This window comes from Chrysemys picta, chromosome 16 (genome assembly GCF_011386835.1).
Source record: "Chrysemys picta bellii isolate R12L10 chromosome 16, ASM1138683v2, whole genome shotgun sequence".
In the NCBI taxonomy this organism is placed as follows: domain Eukaryota; kingdom Metazoa; phylum Chordata; order Testudines; family Emydidae; genus Chrysemys; species Chrysemys picta.
The window spans coordinates 26,260,945-26,287,828 of record NC_088806.1 but is presented as its reverse complement, the minus strand read 5'-3'; the positions used below and the strand labels follow the sequence as shown (position 1 = coordinate 26,287,828).

The 26,884-nt window shown below is 55.2% G+C and overlaps 1 protein-coding gene across 1 annotated transcript; it reads left to right on the top strand.

Moving 5' to 3' along the window:
- Nucleotides 1-10,180: 10,180 nt before the first annotated feature.
- RNF26 (ring finger protein 26) lies at nt 10,181-16,294 on the top strand. Its single transcript, XM_005303772.4, has 2 exons — nt 10,181-10,340; nt 10,862-16,294. The coding sequence occupies exon 2, from the start codon at nt 10,897-10,899 to the stop codon at nt 12,406-12,408; it is 1,512 nt and encodes a 503-aa protein (XP_005303829.2). The 5' UTR covers nt 10,181-10,340; nt 10,862-10,896; the 3' UTR covers nt 12,409-16,294.
- The last annotated feature ends 10,590 nt before the right edge of the window (nt 16,295-26,884 follow it).

The following is a 26,884-nucleotide window of genomic DNA, read 5'->3' as shown; positions in this document are numbered from 1 at the left end:
CTGCTGTGTTCCGCTTCAGAGACAGGGATCTGGGAGAAGCTCCCACCCCCTAGGACACGTTCACAAGTAATAGGGGAGGGAGGATTCCAGAGGAGAACTGAACTCAAAGTAGCCAACCCCAGACCGATCAGCAGGGTGAGATTGGCCAGCGCTTTGCTGGCTCTCTGCTCCTCCAAAGCATTGCAGGGAAGCTGTGATGGGGAGGGAAGGGGAGACCTGTGTGTGTTTATAATCCCCTCTCCAGCAGGCAGTGTGTGCGTCTGTTGTGAGGAGTGCCGCTTGCCCAGAGCAGAGATCCAGCGAGTTGGGAGCCGCACGTGGACCCGGGAGCTGGGATAGAATTGCTAACGGGATGGAGCAGAGAGACTCATGCCCAGGCAGGAGCGGAGCGGCTGGATTTTCACCCCAGAATAATTCATAATAAATGGAGTTTACGGCCACAATCCTGCAGCAGATCCCTGATGCCCCTGGAGTTACACAGCAATATAAACCGGCGAGAACGACCGCTCGGGGTTCATTCCGTTTAACCCTTTCTAGCCTAGGACGGTTAAAACTTTGGCGTCCTAGGGGAAATCAGGGAAAGACGAGATTCCGTAGGTGGGCCCCGGGAGCTAGAGTCACCTCTCCAGGCAGAGCGTGTGCTACAGGCATCCTGCCCAGAGAGCACAGGGCCCCCCACCAGGAAGCTCGGGCTTTGATGCTTTGGACAATGCTTTGGCTTCCTCTGAGGATCTCATTCATCATCCATCAGGATTTGTTGGAAGTTCCAATCTCCGGCCCTTTGTCCAGGCTCATTCTTCCCATTCCGCGGACATCCCCCAGCTCATTCCTAGCATCCCTGCTGGGCTCTGCCCAGGGCGTGCACCCATAGCCCAGACAGCTGGCTGCAGGCATGGGTCGGGGCTCAGAATTTCATCAGGCCAAGACCCAGAAGAGCTGGTCCTTACCCCAGCTTTGCAATCCTCCAACAGTCCCCTCAATACGAGCCCTAGCTAGAGTGAAGTGTAGAGCAAGCCGGCTCTAGGCAATTTTCCCCCTAACAGCTCTTCCAGTGCCCCCCGATCCTGACACACTATTCCAGCTCTGCCTGTGCCCGGTAACCATGCCCTCCGCACCTCAGTGCCGCTTGGGGGATGTTCTTCTGCAGATGAGGTGTAGAAATGGGGTCCTGAAGACTTGGCTCTTGGAAAGTAATGTTTATACTGAGCCCTTCTATTGCACGCTGCATCCAGGGACCTCAGGGCTGGATCAACATCCCCATTTTACAGCGGGAGAAACGGAGACAGGGAGGGGTGACTCCCCCGAGGTCACACAATGAGTCAGTGGCAGAACTGGGAACTGAGCACAAGTCTCCTGATTCCACAGTCTGCGTATCCGAGCTCCTTGCGAAGCTTCAGCCGGAGACAAGCGGCTTCGTTTCTTGTCTGAAACAATTACACAGGGAGCTGCGGAGCAGCTGCCACATTCCACCCCCAGAGGTGGCTGCATTCCAGAGGCAGGGTCAGTCTCTCCACCCCTCCTTACCTAGCAACATCTCTGTGAGCTGGGACTAAGGTTTACTAAGTGCTCGGAAGATGAAACGTTCTATGTACAGGGGGGGCTGGAACAATGGGTATAGTGGGGGTGCTGAGAGCCATTGAACCAAATTGTAAACCCTGGATATAATGGAAAACACTGGAAGCCAGGGGGTGCAGCAGCACCCCCAACACCCCTAGTTCCAGCACCTTTGTCTATGTATGTGTTAAAACCAGGCAATCACGAGTCTGCCCAGGGAGGCCCAGTTCCCTCCTCTCCTGGGGCTCAGCAGTAGCTGCTGTGAGCTGGAACTCCAGCTACCCGTCATGCCAGCTGAGCTCTGGGTCTGTTTCACTGGCCTGCCCACATCTGAATGAGCGTAAATGACTTCTAATGAGGTTAGGGGAGGCTAATTATTTTGTTCGGCCTGGAAGGCTGATGAGAACACGGAGCGGTGAGTTCATTCAGTTCTGGTGGGCGGCAGTAATCGCGTTACTGCTGTGCGGGGCACATGGGGTCGATGGGCTATATCCAGAGACGAGGGCGAGGGGCTAGTGCCTGCTAACGCTGTCGTTAGCACAGCTGTCGATTCCTTTTCCAAGGCAAATCAGCGTGACCTCTAGCAACTGTCTAGCACGGCCTGCAATAAGAAGAGCTAGCTCAGCAACCTCTGGGGGTCAGGCTCAGTACTCGGAGATGTGGAGGAATTTGGGGCGGGGGGCGGGGGATGACGACGGACTTGGTGCTGGGCTATAATGGAGGTGACACCAAGGAACTTCAGGGACAGGGGTTTCCAGGCAGATGGGATGCAGTCAGAGCTTAGCAACAAGAATTCCTGGATGCTGTGATCTACTTGTTCTGATGCAGTCATCAGCGACCGGGATTCCCAGACACTGCAGTGTACTGGTGGACAGTGGGAATACAGTCATGCCTTCGTGCTGGCAGTTCCTTCATGCTGCGATACAACAGTCAGTACCAGGGTGTCTCCGCCCTAGAGCAGCTCCCAGGGGTGAAGCGCCCCCACTGGAGGAGGGAGGTGTCAGCACATTCGAAGCAGCCACCTCCCGCCCTCCCTTTCCAATGGAAGGATGATGCACGCACGCCACGCCCCGGGCGTGGGCTGCAGCTACAGTGACCCTGCATTTGCTAAAGGGGTTTGGGGAGTGGCGATTCTGGCTCTAGCTCTGCCTGATGTCAGGAGGGACAAGGAGACTGGGCTGTGGGCAGGAGATGTGGCCACGGAGCAGCACAGTAAGCAGAGGGTCCATCACGACTGGCTCCCAGAAGAAAGAGGCGAGATGGTGCGGGAGAGGGAGGAGAGGTAAGGGGAAGGGAGGGAAGCAGGTGCAGTGCGGGATGGGCTGACATGGTGCCTGCTCGTCCCAGGAGGACTTGTCTCCCGTTTCCCCAGCTCAGGGGCCCGAAGAAATCAGCGAATGAAACTGACAGAGGTTGCCTCAGATTTTTTAAAAAATTGGAAATCCAAACATGGGGAGCGCAAGGTGAAAGTCTGAGCAGCAGAAGGGAACCCTGGGGAGGAGGAGAGTGGAGGATCCAGAGGGACGGGGGCGAGAGAGGGTAGGTTTTGCTGCTCCAATAATTAAGACAATGATCCTGAAAGTGACCAGCAATAAAGAGTGCCCGGGAGTTAACTCTGCACTGTTTGGGTTTGTTCAGGGGCTGGCATGAGCCCTGGGGCAAGTGGCAGTGCTGGCTAGTGAAGTCTGGGAAGCAGCTAGGGAAGGGCAGAGTACTGGGACAGGACACTGCTCCTTTGGACAAAGCATTTCTAGATTGGACTCGGCCCGTCGCAAGCCCCTTTCCCCTTTAGGATGGCAAAACACTTCAACAGCACGGGCATGTTTGGCACTATCCCCGTTCCACAGCAGGGTAAACAGAGGCACTGGAAGAGGTGGCACGTCCTGCATCAAGGTCACCCAGCAGCAGAGCCAGAAATAGAACCCAGGAGTCCTGCCTTCCAGCCCCCCAGCTCTAACCACTACCACTTCCCAGAGGTGAGAGAACCCAGGAGACCCACCCCTCAGTCCTGGGCTTGAGTAGATTACGCTCCCTGTCAATATTACCAGCAATGCCTCCTAACGCCTGGTACCTCTTGGCCAGAGCAGCTCCTCGGGCTGAATAGCTGCAGGTCCCGGATTGCTCATAGCCAGGAGTGCAGCAGTCAGCTCCTTGGATAACTTTCCCATGGCTCATCCAGTTCACGGCTTTCCCTTTCCTTAAAAAGCCTTGGGCTCCAGGTCTCGCACACAGAGCTAACGGCCTGTCCTCACTGGCTCCAAAGCCTGACGGGCCTGGAATGCGTCTCCCGGGGAGGCTCAGGGTCCGTTTGCAGTTTGCTGTGCAACCTCTGAACGTGCAGTGGGGGGCAGGGGAGCGTTGTGTTGGGAACCAGGGGCTGGAATGTCCCTTGGGGTGAGCCTCTGGCACAGCCAGGGTGGCATGGGGCTTATTTTGGATACTGGGGAGTTAAAGTAAAAATATCCTTCCCAGCAGCCAATGCTGAGCCTCTGCTGCCAGACCCAGAGACCGTGGGTTCTTCTGACTGCAGGAGCAGTTGGAAGCTGGCCATAAATTTAATGCTTGTGATGAGAAGCTGATAACATTGGCTAGAGCCAGGCAATGCCGCAGGCAGGCAATGTGCAAGCTCCCCCGCTCCTCCCCCTGCTCTGTAAATACACCTCAACCCCCACCTGCTATTATTCCAGTCCTGGCTCTTCCACACAGCTCTGCCAGGGCACCTCAATCCTGACCTGAAGCCCCCCTTGGTAGTCCAGGCCTGGCCTCCCACTCACCCCAACTTTCCTGCTATTCTTGCTTCTCTAATCAGTCACTGCCAGTTGTGCCCGACGGTGCAGGGATTCTGTGACAAGCACAAACCTCTCCCGTGACTAGGATGAGAACTCACTACACTCATGTCGCTGGTGATCGTAACCATACATCGAAGCCAGCTCGCCTGAGGCACGTGCTTGGCGAGTTAACACCCCTTGCGCCGCCCCGATCCTGCCACCCTCCCCCTTTCTCCTTCAGCTAGCTGAGTGTCACCGTCTCACAGAGGAGAGCCAGAGAGTGCAGCACGCTGCTGGGATGACAATACTGGTGCCCATGAGCTCGGATGCCACGGTGATGGGCTTGGAGTGAGAACCTGAACAGAACAGAAGGCCAGCTGGTCATCGAGCCCTGGCGGTTACCCGCTGGTTCTGCCCCAGTCCTTTAGGCTGGGGTCTCATGTTGTCCCCCGATGCTGGAAATCCAGCTTTCCCATCAGTCACCTCGCAGGCCTCTGATCACTGTTCTGTTGGGTCCCCCGTCACCACCACCAGCCTGAAGTCCAGCAGATAATGCAGCCTCCAATTCTGCTTCATCTTAACCTACTGGCTGCACAGACATGGATCCAGAAGCTGCAGAGACCTTCCCCCTCCGCCCCCCAGCAGGTTCTCAGACACTGATCCAAGACGAGAGAGGCCTCGGCGGCAGCTCCCCGCCACCTCATCCGCTCTCCCTCCTTTGTTTGATCGCTCTGCAAACCTGCCCCCGAGCGGTCACTGAGTACAAGGAGTCCTGCATCGAGATCACACTTGGGACCCCCCTGTAGCGAAACACCTGGTTTCCCTTCAGCCCCAGACACTTCCTCCTGCACCGACTGACATTCCGAAGGCTGAAAATATTCCCAAGCCCAGTGGGAACGGCAGCAGCTGCAAACCCGCCTGAGCGGCACACAGGCCATCAAGGGGCTGCGCACAGCAGGGCAGAGCCAGTGCCACTTTTTGGTGTTCCTAGAAGGAGGAACTTTTTAACTGCGTGGCACAGGTCGAGGTCATTCTCCATAGAACAGTCCGGTCGCCAGATTGCAGGGGGCGGCTCAGACCAGCATGCGAGCTTCAAAGCTCACCTCCCCTTTTCTTTATGTGCATCAGCAAAGCTCCTCATTTCTCACCCCCCCCCGTCAAGACAAATGCTTTCTAAACTGATGCCAATGCCAGCAGAGCTCCTGAACAGACCCTACAATAACAAACCATCACTCCCAGCCCTCACAAGCACCCCTTTCAACCACAATGCAAAGCAGCTACGAGCCTCATATTTAGAGACAAGCCTAAACCATTATCCCAGATCCAAACATCCCCAGATTGTACAGATGGGGAAATTGATGCATGAGAAGGGGCTGTAACTTGCCCCAAGATCAATCAGCATGTCAGCAGCACAGCTGGGAATAGAACCCAGGAGTCCTGATTCCCAGACCTGTGATAACCACTCGACTATATTGCTGCCCTTTAATTAGCTATGGCGCTTTGAAGCCCAGGGGGACTCAGGTGAACCAGCAATGGGGTCAGAGAAAGCTACCCTGGGGCAGTTGTCCCTGGCCATGGGGCAAAGCTTTGCTCTCTGGCTGTTTTGCGTCAGCGTCTTGCATACCCTCTAATCCTCAGCCGAGGATGCTACATAGGGTGACCAGATGTCCCGTTTTTAAAGGGACAGTCCTGTTTTTTGGGGCTTTTTCTTATATAGGCTTCTATTACCCCCCACCCCCTGTCCCATTTTTTCACAGTTGCTGTCTGGTCACTCTAATGCTACAGGAGTAGGGCTTGTCAGAGCTCAGGGCAAGGGGAGGAAACGCAGGACAGCACGCTAACAAGCAGCCCTGAGATTGAGGTATGTGGTTTTAGCAGGCCTAATAAATTCTGTTCAATCTATTAAAACCTCGCTTCTCCCAGAGAGCTGGGGCTTTGGAGAAAGGGCACCTGTGTAAACAGAATACAAACATCTCCGCCTCATGGAAAAACCCAATCCCAGCTGTGCAATGGGACAGCCCAGGCAACACCGGGGTGAAAATCACGGGGTTGGAGTGATAGGGGCAGCTGCTAGAGGTGGCAGTTTGCACTGCAGGACAAAACTGAAGCCGAGAAATTGTTCTAGCACATGACATCGGATCGCAATTAACCCCTTAGTTTCCCCCTGGAACGCTTCCCCTCCCCCACATATTTTGCACAGGGGAGGGGCAAGGAATTCAGGGGTGAGAGGTGAAGAATGTGGAGAGACCATGCAAAATGTTGCAACACAGGGATTCCGCCCCCACCTCCCCAAGCTGTATTCCTGGATTTGTTGTTGTTTTTTGCAAGCAAGATTTTGCAGGACATGACAGGTTGCCTGTGTAGTTTGGATTGGTTGGTGACCACCCGAGGCTGACCCCAGTCCCAGCTTTTTGAGGGGAACTTTGGCAGCATCAATCTTTATATGTTAAAAATAATAATTCCTTCTTGTGTTGAGATGATTAAAAGCAAAGCAATTTTAACGTCTGCTTTGCTTTCTTCATAGTTCATGCTTGCTGCTTAACCACCACCCCTAACAAGAAGCAGAATGTGCTCTTGCTAGGGGCAGTGGGCTGAGAATTGGGAAATCTGTCCCATTAGGATTTGTATTGCACTTGCAGTGATAAGGCAGTGGCTCAGGATGGCCAAGGTTAGGGTTACCATACGTCCGTTTTTTCCCGGACATGTCCGGCTTTTCGGCAATCAAACCCCCGTCCGGGGGGAATTGCCAAAAAGCCGAACATGTCCGGGAAAATGCCGGCCGGGCACTTCCCCTCCCGCGGCTGCTCTGCTCCTCCCCTGACTCTTCGGCTCTGTTTAAGAGCCGAGCTGCCCGAGCGCTATGGGCTTCAGGCAGCCCCCTTGCCTCCGGACTCCAGCCGCCGGCCGGGCACTTCCCCTCCCGGGCTCCGGCAGCACAGGGGCCGGAGGCATGGGGGCTGCCCGAAGCCGGTAGCGCTCGGGCAGCTCGGCTCTTAAACAGAGCCGAAGAGTCAGGGGAGGAGCAGAGCCTCCAGCCGCGGCGGCTCTGCTCCTCCCCTGACTCTTCGGCTCTGTTTAAGAGCCGAGCACTACGGGCTTTGGGCAACCCCCATGCCTCCGGACCCTGCGCCGCCGGAGCCCGGGAGGGGAAGTGCCCGGCCGGGGGCGCAGGGTCCGGAGGCATAGGGGCTGCCCGAAGCCTAAGTGCTACCGGCTTCATGGTTTGCCAGGCAGCCTCCAGACCCTGCGCCCCCGGCTGGGCGCTTCCCCTCCCGGGCTCCAGCTGTGCTGGGGAGGCGCCGGCCGGGGGCGCAAGGTCTGGGGGCTGCCCGGCAAACTGTGAAGCCGGTAGCGCTCGGGCAGCCCTTTTCGCGTGGCCGGGAGTGGGAGGGAGGAGGGGGCGGAGTTAGGGCGGGGAAGGGGCGGAGTTGGGGCGAGGCTGGGGGTGGGAAATGGGCAGGGTCAGGGCCCCGTGGAGGGTCCTCTTTTTTTATTTGTTAAATATGGTAACCCTAGCCAAGGTGAGAGGCCTGTGGTCCTGCTGCAGCCTGGTCTGGTACAATCAGGGCCACCTCTTCTGTGACACGGCCATACTATGGCGATTACATGTGGCTGGGGATCCCAGGGCAGGGTGGGGGAAGACACCTCTCCTCAGGGAGGGGAATAAAGAGGGTTAGCTGCCCTTGTCTTGGGGGAAGTAAAAGGGGGGATTTCGGGTTAGGAATAAATGGGGGTCTGCCTTCACTCCCCAGGGAAATAAAAGGAGACCCAGGGAAATGGGAGGAAGGCACCATTCCCTACCTTTTGGGGGGGGGGGGTGTACCCAGGGGAATAGAGGGGAGTTGTGACCCAGGAACTGGCAGAGGGCACTGACACACTTCTCAGGGCAGCCTGGGCTGTGAGTCATCTTGTTGCCACCTGCCTCCAGCGTGTGGGGCTCTTGCCTGTGCCAGCTCGATGTTAGTTCAAGCATGTTCCTCTGGGCTACACCAGCCGTGCCTTTGCCCTGTAGGTTGACAATTCACATACCCCAGCCCATGACTCCTTTCAAAGTGACCCGCTGTGGTTTCCAGCCCCTGATCACTGGATACCCACAGAAATCCCAGAGCCTCTGTTCCCAAAGAACAATGTATCCCAATTTACTAGTTTTACCTTAGCCCACCCCGTCTCTCTCACACACAGCACTTGAGTTCAATGATAAAACAAAAGGACATTTATTTAAGAAAAAATAGAGATTCAAATATAAACCAGCGTGAGAGATGGCAATACATGGTTACATTTAAAGCAACATCATTTCACTCATTCTTGATCTAAAATTTAAACTTCTTTAGACAGGGGGAAAACTTATTAGTTCTCTCCCCCAAAGTTCTCTCCCGTATCTTCAACCAAGCTTAGCTGAGACCCACTTTTTCCGAAACCAACTCACTGCCAGTTTACTTCCAAGGCGAAGGATCCCAGAGGGTGTCGCCCAAATCTCAAGAACAGACCTTTGATGTTCACCTGAACATCAGGCCATCCCACACACCCATTTACCTCTTCCTGTTAATTTCCTCTTTTTTGAAGATTTCACAATCCTCCATTGTGAACCATAGAATACTTAATTTACACCTAAACAGACAGTGCAGTTGTAGCCCTGTAGATCCCAGGATATTAGAGAGACAAGGCGGGTGAGATAATATCTTTTATTGGACCAATTTCTGCTGGTGAGAGAGACAAGCTTTCAAGCTTACATAGAGCTCTTCTTCAGGTCTGGGAAAGGAACTGCTAAGCGTCACAGCAAAATGCAAGGCGGAACAGATTGTTTAGCATAAGTAGTTAGCACATATTGTAATGGATCATTCAAGGACCATTCCTTTTCCCGAAAGGAAACCTGCACAATACTTTCAAAAGATGAGTTTGGGAGCTTAAATTCATTTCTCAGCTAGACAACAAAAATCATGGACTGAACATAGACTCTGGATTTATGGCTTATTACAACCATCTGTAACCCACTAACCCCCTCTTTTTGTGCTATGACTGCAGGGGTTTTAATGGGCCACTTCACCTTGAATGAGATTAAAAAAGACAAGGGCAGTCCAGTTTGGAAGAGACAACTGGGGTAGGGGGGACTATGATAGAGGTCTATGAAATCATGAATGGTGTAGAGAAAGTGAATAAGGACGTGTAATTTACCCCTTCACATAACACAAAAATCAGGCGTCACCCTATGACATTAATAGGCAGCAGGGTTAAAACAAACAGAAGGCAGTCCTTCACATAGTGCACAGTCAGCCTGTCGAACTCATTGCCGGGGATGTGTGATGGGCATAAGTACAACTGGGTTCAAAAAAGAAATAGAGACGTTCATGGAAGATAGGTTCATCAGTGGCTAGTAGCCAAGCTGGTCAGGGATACAACCCCGTGCTCTGGGTGTCCCTCAGCCTCTGACGGCCAGAAGCTGGGCGTGGACGACAGGGGATGGATCACTGGATAATTGCCCTGTTCTGGTCATTGCATCTGGCCCCAGCCACTGTCTGCAGAGCGGACCCTGGGCTATCTGCACCCCTGGCTGACCCAGTACCGCAGTGGGTGCCCGACACCAGCCAGAGGCCATGAGCCCAGACTCTGCCTGGGGGTGGCAGCGCTACCAGAGGTCACCAGGGCCGGGCCGGGCCGAGCCGAGTCGAGCCTTGCCCAGGTAGGACACTGTCCCTTTAAATCCTCAGCCCAGAGCGTGGTCTTAGCCCCACCCACCCATCCGGAGCCAGAATTAGCCAATCAAAAGGAGCCTCGGGACCCATGGGCCACGCCCCTTCCGTCGGAACGTAAACAACCCCCTCCCGGAGTCCTTCAAACAGCCCAATCAGAGCGCGAGGAGGGCGGATCTCGCCTCCCATTGGCCGGCATCCAGCCACGCCCACTCAAGATGGTGGCGCCCATCCGAGCAGAGGAAGCCTTGGGACGTGGATAAGACTAACCCCCCGCGGGGGGGGGGGGAGAGGGGGGAAGCGAGCCGGGATCCCCCCGTGGGAGTGCGGGGTGAGGAGCTGCTCCCCCCGCCGCGGAGGGATGGGATCGCCCGGGGGGGCGGCGCCTAAAGGAGTCGCCGCTGACAGGAAGGGGGTGCGGGGAGGCAGGACCCCCCAAACCCAGCGGTTCCCCCGCTCCCACCCCAGGGGACCCCCAGATTAGAGACAGAGCCCCTCCCTCTGAGAAACTGAGACCCCTTCGATCCAGAGACGAACCCCATACTTGGAAGCCAGCCCCCCCTTCCCCAGCCAGAGGACCCCCAAGCCTGAGCGATTTTACACCCGTACCCCTGCTGGGACCCCTGTCTGAGAGACCCCCCAGTCTGGTAGCAAGGGAATTACCCCCCTCAGACCTTGAAACATTAAAGTGACCCCCACCTCGCCTCCCTAGGCACATTTAGCCACCAGAGGATCCTCTTCTCCCCCAGCTGCATGGCAGGACCCTCCCCATCCCCTGGGAACCATCCCCATCTCCCCACCTTTCCAATCAAAGCCTGACCCTTCTCTTCTTCTCCAACCCATCTGCTCTAGTTCACGCCGGGACCACCCTCGTCAGGGTGCGAGCCATGGATCTAGTGTTCCTGGTCATCAACGGCATAGGGATGGCCCTGGATTTCCTGGGTCTCCTGCTCAACGTGAACTTCTTCCTGGTTTCCACCTTGGTCTCAGTGCTGGTCTGGCTCATCACGTTCATCTACAACCTGCCCAATGCACTGGTGACTAGTGTGATCCACTGCTGGAATGGGACTTTGTTCTCCTTGGTGTACCTAGTGGAGGCGCTTTGCTGCCTGGCCCTGGGCTCTGTCCAAACTGTCACCGGCCTGTTCCGAGGCTTCTGCTCCAGCCTGGAGAGTCTGAAAGTGGTTGGGAACCTGTTCTCGCACCTGGTCCTGAGAAGCAAGGAACTTGTGCACCGAGGGCTCTGGAATGTGGTTGGCTCTGGCCAGTCGCTCCTGAGGCAGGTATGCGAAGTGTTTACCATTGTCATGAGCCTCCTCGCCTACTTCGTTAACAGCATCATCAACATCTGCCTGATCGGCACCCAGAATCTGGTGCTGGCCCTGTGGGACTCCATCATCAGCCCTTTCTTAAGAGTCACAGACCTCCTCGCTGCCTTCCTTGCTCACATGTCTAGCAGTGCCATTGCCATGTCCATTCTCGTGTGGTCACCCTGCCAGCTGGCATTCGAACTCTTAGAGTCCATGAGCAAGCTCCTGGTTAACGTCTTCTTCCTGAATCTTTATGGCCTAGTGTTGCTGGCCCTAATTGTCACCGTCAGCACCTTAGTCCTCAACCCTGAGCTGACAAGGACCCTGGCAAACCATGTGTTGGGATACCTGAATACCTTGCCTTCCTACCACCGCCTGCGGAGGGACATCTGGCGCCTCTATCAGATTGTGCTCTTGTCGCTGGGGATGGTCGTGAGCTCCCATGCTTGGCGCAGGGTAGCAGGCTGGAGTCTCCAAATGGCCAACTGGAATGGAGGAGGCAGAGCAACAAACCAACAGGTCAATCAAGCGCAACAAGGTGCAGAGGCCAACCAAGGCAGGCAAGGGGCAGCTACAGTCTTTCATAGGCCAGCTGCTCCTGGAGGAGCTCAACAGGGAAGACCAGGGCTGCCTGGAGCCAATCAGCAGGGTGCAGGTGGCGCCCGTCAGGTGCAGCAGCCGGCAGCCAGAAGACATGGGGACCAACATGACACGAACGTTGAGCAAGGATCAAATGCGCAACCAGCCTCTGGTCGAAACGCCACAGCAGGGCAGCGTCTCCAGCCTCCAGGCGAAGGACCAAGCACGTCACGAGCCAAAGCTCTGAGGAAAGAGCAGCTGAATGCTTCGGAGGAGGACAGCGAGGATGTCGCTCCAGAGAACGACCCGTGGATGCTCCTGAAAGAACAAGAAGAACGTAAAAAATGTGTCATCTGCCAGGACCAAACCAAGACAGTCTTGCTCCTGCCCTGCAGGCACTTGTGCCTCTGCCAACAATGCACCGAAATCCTACTACAGCAGACCATCTACCAGCGCAACTGCCCGCTCTGCCGGCAGATGATACTGCAGACTCTGGACGTGTACCTGTGAGCTCAGGGTGTTGCTTAATCTACATTCCACCGGGCTTACCCGTAGTGCCAGCCAGCACAGGAGAATCCTGGGACCCCAGCTTCATGGTGGTGTTACTTTCTGTGCCAGGTACCCAGCAGCAGCTCAACACTTCCTATGCCACCAGGCGTTTTCCAAAGAACTGACCATGAGAACGTTAGAAGCTTCGTTTCACTAATATTATGGTGTAACTCGCTTGTCGCTGCCGCTGGAAAGCACAGTAGCCGATCTCCATCATGGACTGGAAGGTTTTGGCAGTTGAAACTTCCATATTTCAAGGACTTTTGCCCGGAATGCAGAATCTTCCTCTGTTGGCTCGTCATACAGAGTATCCAAAGCAGGGCTTGAAACAGGATCCAGACACTTCCTAGCCAAAGTCTGCTATGAAAGATGGAGGCTGTGCCCTGGTAAGAAACTCAGCTGTTAGGAAAGGGCAAACTCTGGGATTCCAACCCTGCTATTAGGAGCAAGGGAGGGCACTTGTGGCAGGCTTGGCTAGCGACTGCCTGAAAATCTTGGCATTTCTCCTCTTCTCTCAGCTGTTGAGAGGGAGAGGGAGCTCTTCTTGTGCCCACTTACTCTCCTGCTTTCTTGTAGGGAGGCAGGAAAGGAGTTGAGTGGCTGAGAGCCTGCAGCAGCAGAGTGAAATTGACAAGTTCTCTGTCATTTTCACAGCAAACCACAGTGCTGTCTTGTCAATTTCACAGGCCCAGATTCTGGAAGATATTTAGGTCTCAAACACCTATCAATTTCAGTGGGGGTTGGGCACTTAAATACTTTTGAGGATCTCGGCTGCAGCCCCTAATGAGTGGGCAAGCCTGATCCAAAAGACTGGCTAGTGATCTCCACAGCAAGAGGCCGATTTGGCTTTTGGTTGCAGAAGCACACCCTGTGCAATCTTTAATTGTTCCTTCAGAAACCGTCACAGTGTTTTGGATCCTAGTGCCATCTGGAGTCTTTATTTTTTCTTTTTTCCCCTTCAAAAACCGGTAATGCAGGGGGGAAATTACTAGGCTGTGGGATTTTTCCAGCTCACTTTTTCTCACTTCTCTCAGGGCCCCACCTCCTCGAGAGAGCCGCCGGTTAGAAGCCAAATGTTGCTACTGGGGAGAACACAAACTCTTCCCAGTTTAACTTACGGTAGAGTTAAGTCAGCACCTCCTTGGATACACAAGCACGTAATTAGCACAGATCACCTATGCAAGATAGCGCATTCCAGACTCCTTGCACAGCTTTTTTGGGGGGGAGGGGTTTGAGTGGGGGAGAGGCAAGCTGACTCTTTTTTCCTTTTGAAGATTGATTCTTCTCATGAATGTAGTGCTGTCTTAACAGCCATGGAGACTGAAGGCCTCCATTTATCCACAGAACAGGTCCAGCGTGGGCAGCGAGCATCCACACCTCGCTGTACCTCCCTGCACACTCAGACGGTCCCCTTTAGAAGGGACTTTTATTCTCTGTGGCCTACTCAACCCATGGCCTTTACTGAGACTGCTCTAGAGCCATCCTGTTGTAACAGCTTTCACTGTCTCCCAGTCTGGGTTGGGATTGAAGGAGAGGTCTCCGAGGGGGAAACTCCAAATCCCAATGCTGGACCTCTGAGACGTGCAGGCTCTGGGGAGCAAGTGCTTTTCCATGTGTGATGAAGCTGTGATTGCACATAGAGGGGTTGTAATTTAGAGTGGGATGATATAGTGTTGTGTTTTACCGACGGCCTGAAATGTGAAATGTATCCTGAGATCTCCTTTGCTTTTGCACCATCCCCCTGCAGTGAAACTTAGCAATAGTGTCTGGACTGGGAGGTCTGGAGGGCCTGTCAACATTTTTCCAGTAAGCGTAATTCCAAGAGATCAGTGAGCCGACAGTTAGATATTTAAACTAAAACCCTCTCGTGTTCCCGGATGCTTGAGATGGGTTATAAGAGTGCCAGAATCAATTTAATCGTCAGTGCTTAAATTGGAAAGAGCCCCTGGACCACAAGACAAGAGGCTGAGGGATGTTTTTGTTCTCTCTCAAGCTAATAAATAATTGATAGTTGGTCTAACCCCAAATGAAGCCCTGTATTAAGGCCAGAGAGCACTTGGGGAGGATCGAATGAGTTTGTTTACACTGCAGAATTCTACTATGTCATAACGAGATGCGGGCTAGTCGGTGTGAATGTAACTGAATAGTTATATGCACTTCGTGGGATGGTATTACAGCCTCAGGGTGAAATGCTGGCTGTACTGATGGCAATGGGAAAATTGACTTCTTTAGGTGCAGGATTTACCCCTGGTCTCTCTAAGGCATTAGTATATGGGACGGTCCCTGCATGGAGGCCAGAACCAAACAGTTCTACGAAGGGCAGAGCACAGCACGCCACACAACAGCCTGCAGGAAACCACCCATATTTGTGTGCTTGATGGTCTTGGGGAGGCTGATCCAGGCATTGGTGGAGAGTTGCCATGTTTCGGGCTGGAGCGTCATCTGGCAGACAAGCGTGAAGGGTGAGATGCAGAACTTGCGAGGTTAAGCTTCTAACCTCGAAAGCTGCAAGGGAGCAGTGCTGCTAGTGGGCCACGGAGACATAAAATGACACAGCTTTCACTTTCTGATCGATTAAAAAAAGAATCATAGACAAGCATTTGAATGGCTGCTGTGTGATGCTGCTGGCAAGGGGATGAAAATATATCCTTCTCCGCCCCTTCTGAGCACCTTACACTTGAAATCTAGGGTGGCAAAAGCAAGATGTCACCGAATCAAGTTCTGCCCTCGCTTGTAACCCACGCAGCCAGCGGTACAATGTGGGCCCTGCCTTTTCTGACCCACAGCCAGGCTTGCAGTCCTTGTGTTTACAATCTTTTACTTTGCTATTTAAAAAAAAAAAGGTTTCCCTCTTCCCCCAGCTGCAGTCTGTTTCAAATGTTGCTTTCCTCTCCATCTGGCCAGTCCCTTTCATTTTCCACCTCGCCTGCATTTGCAAACACTGCTGGGGATGTTGAAATCCGAACGGAGAATTGTTTATTTTCTGTGAATTCCCCTGGAAACGCTCTGATTGATTTGTAGAGTTTGTATAAACCCCCGCAATCACCACAAGAGTGTCTCGAAGCGCAGCAGAATGGTGGCTGCGGGGCTGGGCCAAAGCTCTCTCCCAGTGGTCCATTTGTTCTGTCCCTTCAGAAAGTGTTCCAGTGCCTTAGTGCTGACTGGCTGGGGCGGGGGAAGACCATGCCAAATAAAAAGAAGGGGGAAGTAACTGCATCGCTAAAAGCCCAAGTAAATTTTATTCATGCCACAAGTGCACGGGCACAATCTAATACAATAGCACGGGTCAGCTGGTGTAAATGGGCAGAGAGCTACGCCCATTTCAGCCTGAGGAGGATCTGGCCGAGGAGGCTTCTTAGGCTCTTAGGGAGGTGCAGTGTCCGTAACTGTGCGTAACGCTTTCCACCTGCCCCAGCACAGACGAGGCTATTCCTCTTCTTCCTAACCAGCCGCCTTGGACGTTGGAGGCAGCCAGAGTCCTGCGCTGCGAACCCGGCCCCCTTTGTAAAGTTAGCCAGACCCTCCCGATTTGTGCCTTTGTAAAAAGCTGGCTCCCTCACTGCTGCTTTTTGGCTGCTCTGCTTCGGGGGTTTATTTTGAGCGATTGCTTTTCTAATGCAGTCCCCTGAGGGCGAGAGTTTTGTATCAGGCTTTCTGGGGGACTTCTCTTCCCCGAGCTCACTGCTGCTTCCCTTCCTACCCAATCTTTTTTGATGTTTTAAAAGTCAGTCTCTTTGCCTTTTTAGGGGCTGTTATTTGCTGTCCAGAAAAGCCGTGTGTTTTAAGATTAACTCTTTGCACTACGAACCTGACTCTGCACATTAAAGTCTCCTTTGCAAAAACCAAACTGCCCACGGCCCCGTTCTTGAGAGTGCTCCAATTGGGGGAGGGCCGCCTCCCCACGGGGATACTGGTGTTGAACTTCATTTCCGCTCATCTCTGGCCCACTGGAAAAGGGGGAAAGCCCTGCAGCCAGAGATCCTAGGCTTTAATCAGCAGGGAACCTGCAGGTTTAGCAGGAGAGTTCTGAGCAGAAACGACAAAGGTGAAGAACAGGTTGGGGTAGGCAGAGAGGTGGCTGGGAGAAGCGTGTTCTGGTCGTGCACACAACCAGAGAGGGTGAGGAGGGGACACTTCAGGGGTGTGTTCAGGCCCTAGGCGGATCTGGGGATGGTGTGTCAAGGGTGTGCTTGGGTGTAACACACAGTTAACCTTCAACTGGGGAAGCTTTGGTCACTAGCATGCACAAATGCAGCCACTGCTGTCGTTTACGTTAGTGCCCCCCTGCGCTGTCCTTCCCCCCGCTTCCCGGTTGTGTGAAACAAAAGGAGCAGGCAATAAAAACCGGCCAAGTTCTCGGTCAATGTCCCTGCCCTCCAGCTTCTTTCAGAGCTATGTTCCCTCACTCACTGGTCTCTGTTATTTCTATATATGTTCTTGCAAACAGAGATCAGGCCTTGGGCAGCGGGGAGAACCCAGCCAACAGGAAAGCTTCAGCATTTACAAGTCAGCTGGGTTTTGAGTTATGCTGTACGGAAGGGAACAAAAAAAAAAAAATCGGAAATTAATTAATTGTTTTCCCAGCAGGAAAAAGCTTTCCCCTCACCCTCTTATAATAATAATTAATATAATAAAATAGTGGCTAGATTTTGCTCTAGCTTTCCAAAGAGAAATCTCCCTTTAAGCTCAGCACAGCATGGAAAAGTTCAAGCCCCACAGAAGGCTTTGCAGAAATTTCTGAGCATGCGGAGACATGTGGCTCGGCACAGACGTCACCTTATCTGATACTCCGGGTGGCCTTGGGCACGGTGCTTCCCTTCTCAGTGACTCAGCTTCTCCAGCTGTGAAATGGGGATGATGATCCAGACCTACTCTCCAAGGGTGGATGGGAGGCTAATTTATGCATGTCTGCAAAATGTGACACTCCAGGGTATGTCTAGAAGGCACTATAAGTGGAGAGAGAGAAGACCCAGAAAGGAGGATGTTTCACTTATTATGTGTCTAGGTAACATTTCCTTGTGACAATATGGAAGCCACAACTATCCGGCTTCCTATCAATTATGCTTTGAGGTCTATGAAAGTGCAGTGGCTGTTGGATGTGTTATCCTTCATGTCCTGTCCTGAGTTGTTGGACGGATATGCACGGGTAAGCACCCACTGCTTTTCAACCCAGAGGTGGCTGCATTTCACTAGTGGGTGAACTATTCTTGCATATAGTTTGGAGCCACGAAATGGGAAGGAGTTCTGGCTTCCAGTTCCCTGATCTAAACGCTTGACAACCCCAATCCCAGAGTAAGGAACGTAAGCCAGGAGCCCTAAAGCTCAGTCTCCCCCACTCTAACCAATAGAAACCCCGCCCCCCCCCCCCAAAGCCAGGACTAGAACCGAGGAGTCCTGGCTCTCAGTGCCCGGTCTAGCCACTACAAAGGTCTGTGTTCCTTTGGGACATGGATGTCTCTACTGCTGCCTCATCTGTCTGCAGCCCTTGTGTGGGCTAACTCCCACCCCCACCTCTCGGCACTTACGCAGCACTTCCTAACTCTGAATATTAGCTAACTTATCCCCCACCCTCTTCTTCGCTGGGGAAACTGAGGCATTGCAAGGTTAAGCCCCGCATTTTCCAGGGTGCCCACCATTAGTCCAACACACCTGATTTCCAGAGAGTGCCTAATGAATTCAGGTAGAACTGCAAGGTGTGGAGGTGCTCAGCACTTCTGCACCCCAAAATAGAGACCCCCACATTTAGAGGCCACTGTTGAAGCCCTGAGCCTAAAGGGCTTGCCCAAGGCTAATCCACAGCAGAGCAGGGATTAGAGCGGCTTTGCTGAGGGTCTGGTTTTCTGTGCAGATGCTATCAGTACCGACCTCCCGAGTCAGCCTAAGGCTTGTTGGACCTTGCTGGAACCTGGTGGGGCTCTCTCTACCCACCCACCCTGCAGCGGCTGCTGGCCTAGCAGAGGGAAGTTATTTTTTGGCTAATATTCCTGTAGCCCATTAAGACTCGTTATTACAAGCAGCAGAGAGCTGGATTTGGAAGGCCGGCTCTTCCCCTGGGACCCATCGGGCCTGTGGTTTGACTTACTCCCTGGCTGTTACAGCAGGCAATTAACAGAAAAATGCAACTGTACATTCCCCGCCGCCCTGCTCCCAGCGAGTCCAGGCAGATCGTGGGGTTATTGATACCTGCACTCAACGTTTTCCTGTAATAACTCACCCATTAAGTGGCAGCTCCTGGACTCGCTGTTCAGGCTGCTGTGAAAAATGTACCTTCCAGCCGGCTTCGTGTTAGCACAGGGCTAGTGAAATATTCATGGGCCGAGAGCTGGAACGCAGACCAGCCGAGGGGTGGGAAAGTGACCCTGCACTGTGATCCCTCAGCGCAAACAACGGTCCTGGTTTGAGCAAATACCAGGCAGCTCTCCTGTGCCCCTTTGGGACAGTGAGACCTAGGCTAGCCTGGGGGATTTGTCCCAGTTCTAGCCACCATTGCAAACCCCGGCATGGGCAGGCAAAGCTGCTATAGACAGTGATTTGCAGTGGTGCCGCTTAGCCCGGTTCCAATCATGCCTGAGCCTCCCTGGTGCAAATCCGGACTTTGTCTGTCTGCACTGAGTGTTTCCCTGCTGGAGCTGTACAAGAGCCTGGACTCTCCTGTCTGGAGAAGGCCTTGGTCTGGTGGCACGTGGGGGAGATCTGTTTACACCCTCCGGTCAGATTGCCATCCTACTCCAGCCAGGGCATGGGTTAGGGTTTAAGCGTCAGGCTTCACCGCCCCCACCCTGGAACAACAGCTGGGTCCTTTGTCCAGTGGAGGGGGAGGAATCGAATTCCAGGTAGCCTTGGGGAGTGTTTGGGTGGAACCCTTAACAATCCAGGCTCTGTGCAGGGGTTCACCAGCACGTGGCATTTATGGTAGGAGTTGGGGGCCTTGGCTAAAATCCACCCCCCTGCACTGTTTTGACATGCACTGGCCACGGTGCAACTCCCCAGAGGCGGTTGCATTTCAGCAGGGCGTTGATCCCTACATGCATAGCTTGAAGACGAATGGGGGCAGATTTGCAGGCAAGATACCATTAATTCCTCCCAAAGGGCTTCCCAGCCTCTGGCACACTCCTGCACCTGGAGGTGGATCCAGAGCGGCCTGGAGACTCTTCTCGTCCTCTGGCCTGGCAGCTTCAGCCCCACCAGGCTGTGGGGTCCCGAGCAGCCAGTGCTGGCTCCGTGGCTCAGAGGGAAGATGAAGCAGAAGGACGGGAGATGAGTTGGGAGGGGAGATGCCCTCCTGACTGGAACACAGGTGGAAGTTTGAGGCTGGGGAGCTGGACGCCTCAGCTGAGACCTGATGAGGCGGCGTTGAGGTACTAAGCAGGGGACTGGGTTGCTCCTTGGGATCAGGCTTGGGTCGCTGGCCCATCCCTGGCCCCAATGAAGGGCCCCATGCACGGACTGAGTTTGTCTGGTGTCAATCCAGCTTCTGGCTTGCACATCACAGAACCGCCAACTGCTGGCACCAGCGGTCTCAGAAGGGCCAAGGAGTGACTGGGCTGGTCATGCAGCCTCTGCCACCGGGGCTTGGTCACGGGTCCCAAGGAGGGGATAGTAATTACAGGCAAACTCTGCCTGGACGAGCCACAGCTCATCTGGCTCCTATTCCCTGGACAGTAGCCCCTCTCTCTAGCAGCTGCTGCCTTGTGTGGGCAAGATGCCATGGGGTCTAATCATGGCCCCAGCTTGAATGAGATGGTGATTTCCATGCTCCAGAGACAGCAGCAGTGTGGGGAGGACAGACAGATCCACCTGCTCTCACCCTCCTGCTGCCTTTCTCCACAAGGCAGGTTGTCTCGTGCCCAGCAGGGAGGCTGGCTAACGATGCTATGGGCAGCAGATGACAAATGGCAGCTGGACCACCGGGGACCTTTGCAGTGGTGGGCTTGAGGCAGGGAATGAGGCGGAGCAGGAATGTAGTTGTGTGCATGGAAGCTCTTTGATGGCACCGTCTGGCATCCCGGACAAGGCTCCTTCAGCTGTTGATGGGTCAGAACAGTGAGCCCAGGTCCAGCCTCCTTCAGCTCGGGACGTGGGAATCCAGATCTTACATCTGGGTCTGGCAAATGGCCTCATTGCTGCAAATAGCAAAACTAAACCCTTAGATGCAAACTTTGGGGTGTCCAGAATCCGGATCCAGCGCCTGCAGCTAAGGCCCATGTCTGCTTGGGGCTGTGAAGGGAGCTGCTGCTTTCCACAGCGATGGGACCCAGGGCGGCTGCAAGTTGCCCGTTTTGAGGAGAGCTCTGAGCAGCTGAACCTCTAGGAGGGGTCCCAACCTCGGGGTCTCAGGCAGATGTCAAGGGGTCACGGCCACCCGCCCCTCCCCATATTGCTAAGGGGAAGGGGGATTTCCAGTGAGAGGGGAAGGAAGTTTGGGGGGTCCCAGCATGGAAAAGGTTGAGTACCACTGCTCCAGGGGCTTCCCCACCCTTCCTGTTTGCCCACCCTCATCCCCCCACCCCGCCAGGAAGCGAGGTTCCCTCCCCCTACATCATCCTCTGCAGCCCCCCTCCCCCCCCAGCCCAACACAGCAGCTGAGCTCAGCTGCAAAAGAGGCTTGTCCATCTCCAAGAGCAAGCAGCTCCTGCCATCGATCCGTGGATCCATTTAGCCCCCCAGGCAGCTCCGCTTACGGAAACAGATCAGACCCAGGCAGACAGAAGTCGTAAGTCCCCTGCTGTCCTCAGGCTGCTTCCAGGAAGGAGGTGCTGCTGCCAGAGCATTCGGATACCCGGGGCTCTGGCTAACCAGCCCCAGCCTAGCTTCTAGGGGACCCAGGGCTCTGCAGTGAGCACCCAGCAGCCTCCTAACACTCTGCAACCATCCCCCATCTCATCCCCAACTGTTGCGCTGCAGCCACAGGGCCGGTGGGAGAGAGGTGTGGACACCCGTGCTGGGGCACCTCTGTGGGCAGCACCCGTTGCCTGTCACATCTGGTACATACTCGCTCTTCTGTAGCACCCACCACCCTAGGCTCTCAAAGCACTGTGCATTAATCCGTCGAGTCCCAGAGTGCCCCTTCTCTCCTCCTGCAGAGCATTATCCCCATTTTACACATGGGGAAACTGAGGCAGAGAGCGGTTAAGGCCAAGGTTGCATGGTGAGTCAGTGGAAGAACTGGGAATAGATCCCAGGAGTCCTGAACCCTAATCTCCAGCTCTAACCACTAGACCCCACTCTCTGCCAGAGCCAGGCCTCCCAGTGTCCACTCCACCCGCGCTAACTACTAGACTGCCCTCCACCGCAACGACTTATGTCAGACACATCCATTGGGAGGAGTCCATGGCCCTTGGGAGCACTGAAAGCTCTGGGTTAGGGAGGGTACCTTACTGCTTGCTCTGGGGGACCAGGAGCATCTTAAATGAACATGAAACTCAGAGCGGGTGAGCCCAAGGCTGGAGGGAGCTGTGAAATCTCATAGCCCATAGACTCTTGGATCTCTGGTTAGAGATCTCCCCAGTTGGTGCGTGACTCCCTCCCACGAGGGCAATTGGGGCTGAAGAGCTAGCCCTGGGGTCCAGCCTGGATTTTCAAGCATGGTCACTGATGGTGGGTGCCCACCAAGAGAGCCTAGAGCTGCTGGGCTCCCTTCTGTCAGCGGGAGCTGCAGGGCCCAGCTCTCGCTCAAGATCAGGCCCAGGGCATCTCAGCCTGGGCCCCCATCCGGAGGCAGCTGGAGACAGCCGCCACTTTGGCCGGCGCCTGCCGTGCATGGCGACTAATTAGCCAGGGCAGCCCCAGGCGAGGCCTCTCCCAGGGGACCCAAGGGGCGCTCCATGCTGGGGTGGGCTCGCCCGCTGAGGGGAATATCGGGCTAGAATTCCTTCAGCCATGTCTCTGGAGCCCCTCTTCGGGCTGGGCCTAGGAGACCGGCTGCAATCCCTAGCTCCTGAGCTTCCGGGCCAGGAGTCCACAGCTTCCCAGCCCCTCGCACAGGCCTTGATTGGAAGGAACCCCTCTGCTCGTTCGTGCCAGCCGCAGCCCAGCGCGGGAGGAGACGCACCCCTGGGGAGAGAGGGGAGGTCTGTCTCCCTGGCCTGCTCAGTCCTTGGCCCCCTCCTGACTCAGGCCCAGTTAGCACCTGTGGTTCTACGGCTGCTAGGAACTGGACTGAGACCTGGCCAGCTCATTCCACAGGGGAGAACTTGGAGGAGAACGGCTCCCAGCCAGGCCTGGCCTCTGGCTCATTTCACACCAGCAGCCAGACGGAGCGGCTCCAGGCCCTTTTGCGGGGAGCAGCCGCTGAAGCCAGACTTGCTCTCACTAATGCTCTCACTAATGCCTTGGTCCTGCTCCCAGGGCCCCATTGCTGAGGCCTCCGCAGCAGCAGAGCTGCTCTGGTCCTGTGTTCCCTTTCTGGGGGCTATGGTCAGGGGCAGCCCAGGGGTCCAATGTGGGACCCCCAAGACCTGCCATGCAGCCCACCAGCCTGTACCCATAGGTGTCGGCTGCAGGGACTCTAACAAGCAGCAATTTCTAGGTCTCAGGACAGACACGAGCCAAATGGAACCCTGAGTGACACCCATTGCTGTAAGATCCTATGCAGCCCACAGGCCTGTGATGGGGTATCCACTCCACACAAGGCCTGGCCACGTGGGCCAGTTACCAGCCCCGGCTGCACCAAGGAGCAGAGCAGGGATTAATTAGGGACGAAGCTCAGCTGGACAGGAACAGGAGGGGCCTGTATAAAGCCCAGGATCTTGCCTGCACAAGGGGGCTGTAGTCTCTCAAGGTGAGGGAAGGGCTGGCTAGTTATGGTTTAGAGCTGTCCAGACCCTGGCTGCTTGTTGTAGAGTCTCTGGGCTGTTTCAGTGTAGAGGGCTGGGCTGGGTTCCCTGGCCTGCCACTGGGTGGTGGTGCTGTTAAGGGTCAGTGAAAGAGAAAACTGCCCAAGATGGTGGGTCTTGAGACACTTTGAGAACATGCCCCTCCTGGCAGGGAAAACTACAGTGACCTGGGAAGGGGCAAGCCATGAAGCGGGAGCAGTCGAGTCCTGAGAGCCAGACCCAGAGAAGTGATGGAGTGCCCCTGCAGGAAGGGGTTTTGACCCACAGAGTGCATCTGCAGATGTGGCCAGAAGGAGGCGCTCTGGCGGTGAGTCGAGCAGCCTGTGACAGGTCACCTACCAAGTCCTAACACAGCCCCCAGTCAGGTGCAGGCGGCCCTATTCTCTCTTGCTGTGGGTTGAGGTAGAAGCCTGCTCCAAAGGGGTCTCTGGTCACCTAGCAGGAGATACTGTGCTTCCCAGCCAAGCCCCACAGCCTAGGCCTAACCTTCAGCTTAATCCGCAAACCCCTCTGGGACTCAGCTGGGCGGTGGGAAGGGGCTGTTCAGCCCATGGTAGCCCCCACTACGGGGCATCTGACGGATCCCCAGAGAGAGCTCTCCTCCCTGGGATGGCTCCAGGCATGGCCCCCATTGCAGACAGAGGTGATCTGCCAGCTAGCATAGCAGAGGGATACAGACCCCTGGCGTTCATAGCTGGGATGGGGAAGGGAGAGATACCATTCCCTCCAGCGTCTCCTGCTGGGGGGCCCAGGGGTGGAACAGCAGAGCGTTCCCCTATGGGCAATGCCCCAATGCCATTCCCTCCAGCGTCTCCTGCTGGGGGGCCCTGGGACTGCAGCGCTAGGAGCTCCCCAGCACTCGCTGGCAGGGTTCCCGCCAACCCTTTGGGGCGGTGTGTGCTGGCCTGGGGCCCTGGGGAGGATCAGGGGGAGGTAGGAGGAGCCCATACCCTGGATAATGATCTGAGCCCCTTTCCTCACAGGCAGCAGCCCTGGCTCCTTGCCCCACATCTCCTTGTCCTGCTTCCTAGCTCCCATCTGGGCAGGTAACCAGAGGAGGGGTGGCTTATTTACCTTGGGCTAATATTTCCTTGAGGTGTGTTCTGCCTCTTGGCTCATCACAGCCGGGGACTCTGGGAGGCTAAGAGGTGAGGCCAGTAGGGTGACCAGACAGCAAGTGTGAAAAATCAGGACAGGGTTGGGGAGTAATAAGAGCCTATATAAGAAAAATCGCGACTGTCCCTATAAAATCAGGACATCTGGTCACCCTAGAGGCCAGGGAGTACACTGTCAGGCTGGCCCCATAGGGGACCCTGGCCCAGGAGTGGGGGCTGCAGAACAGACCAGGCAGGGTGCAGAATATGGCTTTTCTGGTTAAGAGGTTAGGGAAAGGACGGGGGATATAGGAGTCTTAGGGGTGGAGATAGAACCCAGCAGTCCTGGCTCACAGTCACCGCTCTAAGCACTAGCCCATGCTCCTTCCCAGACCCAGGGTATGCTCCCAGGCTGCTTTCAGAGCCTGCAGCTCAGGGGTGTGGGGGTGGTGCAGGGCATGGGCCATCTGTCTATGCCCACAGCCTCAGGACCTGCCTGTCCAGTGCTGGGTGTGGAGCAGCTGCCTCCTGTCACAGCTGACCAGCACCCACCATGGCCAGCTTCTACCCTCAGCAGGGAGGCAGTGAGGAACAGGTCAGGTTTGGGGCTGCTCCCTGGCTTGAGAGCAGGGCCTCTGAGCTGGACCCCTGGGATATCCTATGTTCTCCCTGTCTCCTTCCCTCCTGGGCTGCCATGTACCGCCACCCTGCTGCCTTCTTCCCACTCCCAGATCTCCTGCTATGAGCCCCCCACCTCAGCCCTCGTCCCTGCAGACCGGCTCCTCGGCTCACCCCCCCAGCTTTCTGGGCCTCTCCCCTCTCCAGGGGGTCCTGCTCCTAGTCCCCAGACCACCTGGAAACCTCCTGCTCCTGGATGCGCTCATGGGAGGAGAGGGGTGCCCTCTTGTGGAGCGCTGAGGCCATCACTGAGCACAGCAGGGCGTAGCATGGGAGATGCACCAATCAGATGTTGTTAGCGTTCCCCCCAATTCATCCTTATTCTCTAACTCCCCTCAACCATCCCCAAAATGTCCCTCAACCCCACACAATGGCAGCAGAGCCGGGACCAGGAGTCTGAGTTCTAGCTTTCTCCTGCTCCAACCACCTTCCACTCCCAGAGTTGGAGAGAACCCAGGAGTCCTGCCTCCCAGTGCCCCACCTCTAATCACTGACACCCTTTGACTCCTTCCCATGGTTGGGGATAGAACCCAGGAGTCCGGTCCCCCACTCGTTCTATCCACTTGGCCACACTCCCTTGCTACGTCCCCCTTCCCAGATCATGCTGTCAACTCCCCACATTAGCAATTTCTCTCCTGCCCCGCAACACTGCTCCCCTCCCTGTTCTGTGAACCTGGCTCGTTCCTGAGCCCGACTGGCTTCTTGGGAATGTCTTTTAAAAGACCGAGTCAAGCTCTGCTTTTACACGCCGGGGGGCATGAAGCATTCAGTCTGGCACCTGGGCGCTGCACACAGACTGCTGGGCGCTGTCCCCTGCAGTGTTTTAATAACAACCATATGTTGGCGCTCTCTAGATCTCCCACCCAGGCACGGCTTAGCTTGGCAGATCATCTAATGAGCCCACCACCTGAGCAGAGCAGGCAGGCGAGAGGGGGATGAAATGCATTGCCTCTTCCCATGCTCTGCTCCCTGTCTGGGCAGCCCTGATTCTCAGGCCTGTGACACACATGAGCTCAGGCTGGATGATCACAGCTGTCCTCTTGGGGAGATCTGTGATACTGCTCCCCCCTGGGAGCTCCCAGGGCCCAGACTCATTTGCTGTCCCCCTTCTGGGCTCTCACAATGGGAAGCAGTCCCCAGCTGGGCGCAATCCAGTGGAGTTTGGAAAAGTAGCACCAGGGCTCTCTTGGACAGAAGCGCAGCGGGCTCTTCCTTCCCTTGCTAAAAATAGGGACCTTTTCCTAAGCCAGGTCACAACATTCACACTGGAAATCTGCAGGGGGAGAGAGGGAAGGGAAGTGAGAAAGTGCTGTCTCAGCAACTCCTGCCCCCAGGGAGGCAATGAGGGGAACCAGGCGTCACTCTCCGGGGGAGCTCTGGAGTTCAGAGAGCGAGGGCACTGTTCCAGCTCTGGATCTCAACACACCTCCCAACTCCACTAATTCTCATGGCAGGTCGCTGAAGAGGGTGAGCCCCATTGGGCAGAAGGGAAACTGAGGCACAGAGCTGCAAAACGACATGCCCAAAACGAGTCAATATCAGAACTGGGACTAGAACTGGGAGTCCCGACTTCCACACCCTGCAGGTTGCTCCGAGAGGCTCGCAAGGCGCTGGCTGATGTGCCCTGTTGCTGTGCAGAATGTGGGGAGTGCCGTGCCCTGGCAGCGGGGCTGGTACTGAACAGAAGCAGGAGCTAGTTAGTGGTGGGTTAATCTGCCCAGCTCTGCTGAATTGATGCTTTGCACGAGAACCCTTCCAATGTGGGGAGCTGGTGCCCCCTAGGGGAGAGAGGGCTCTGTGCATCTGCCCAAAACTGCAGTTTGGGATTGG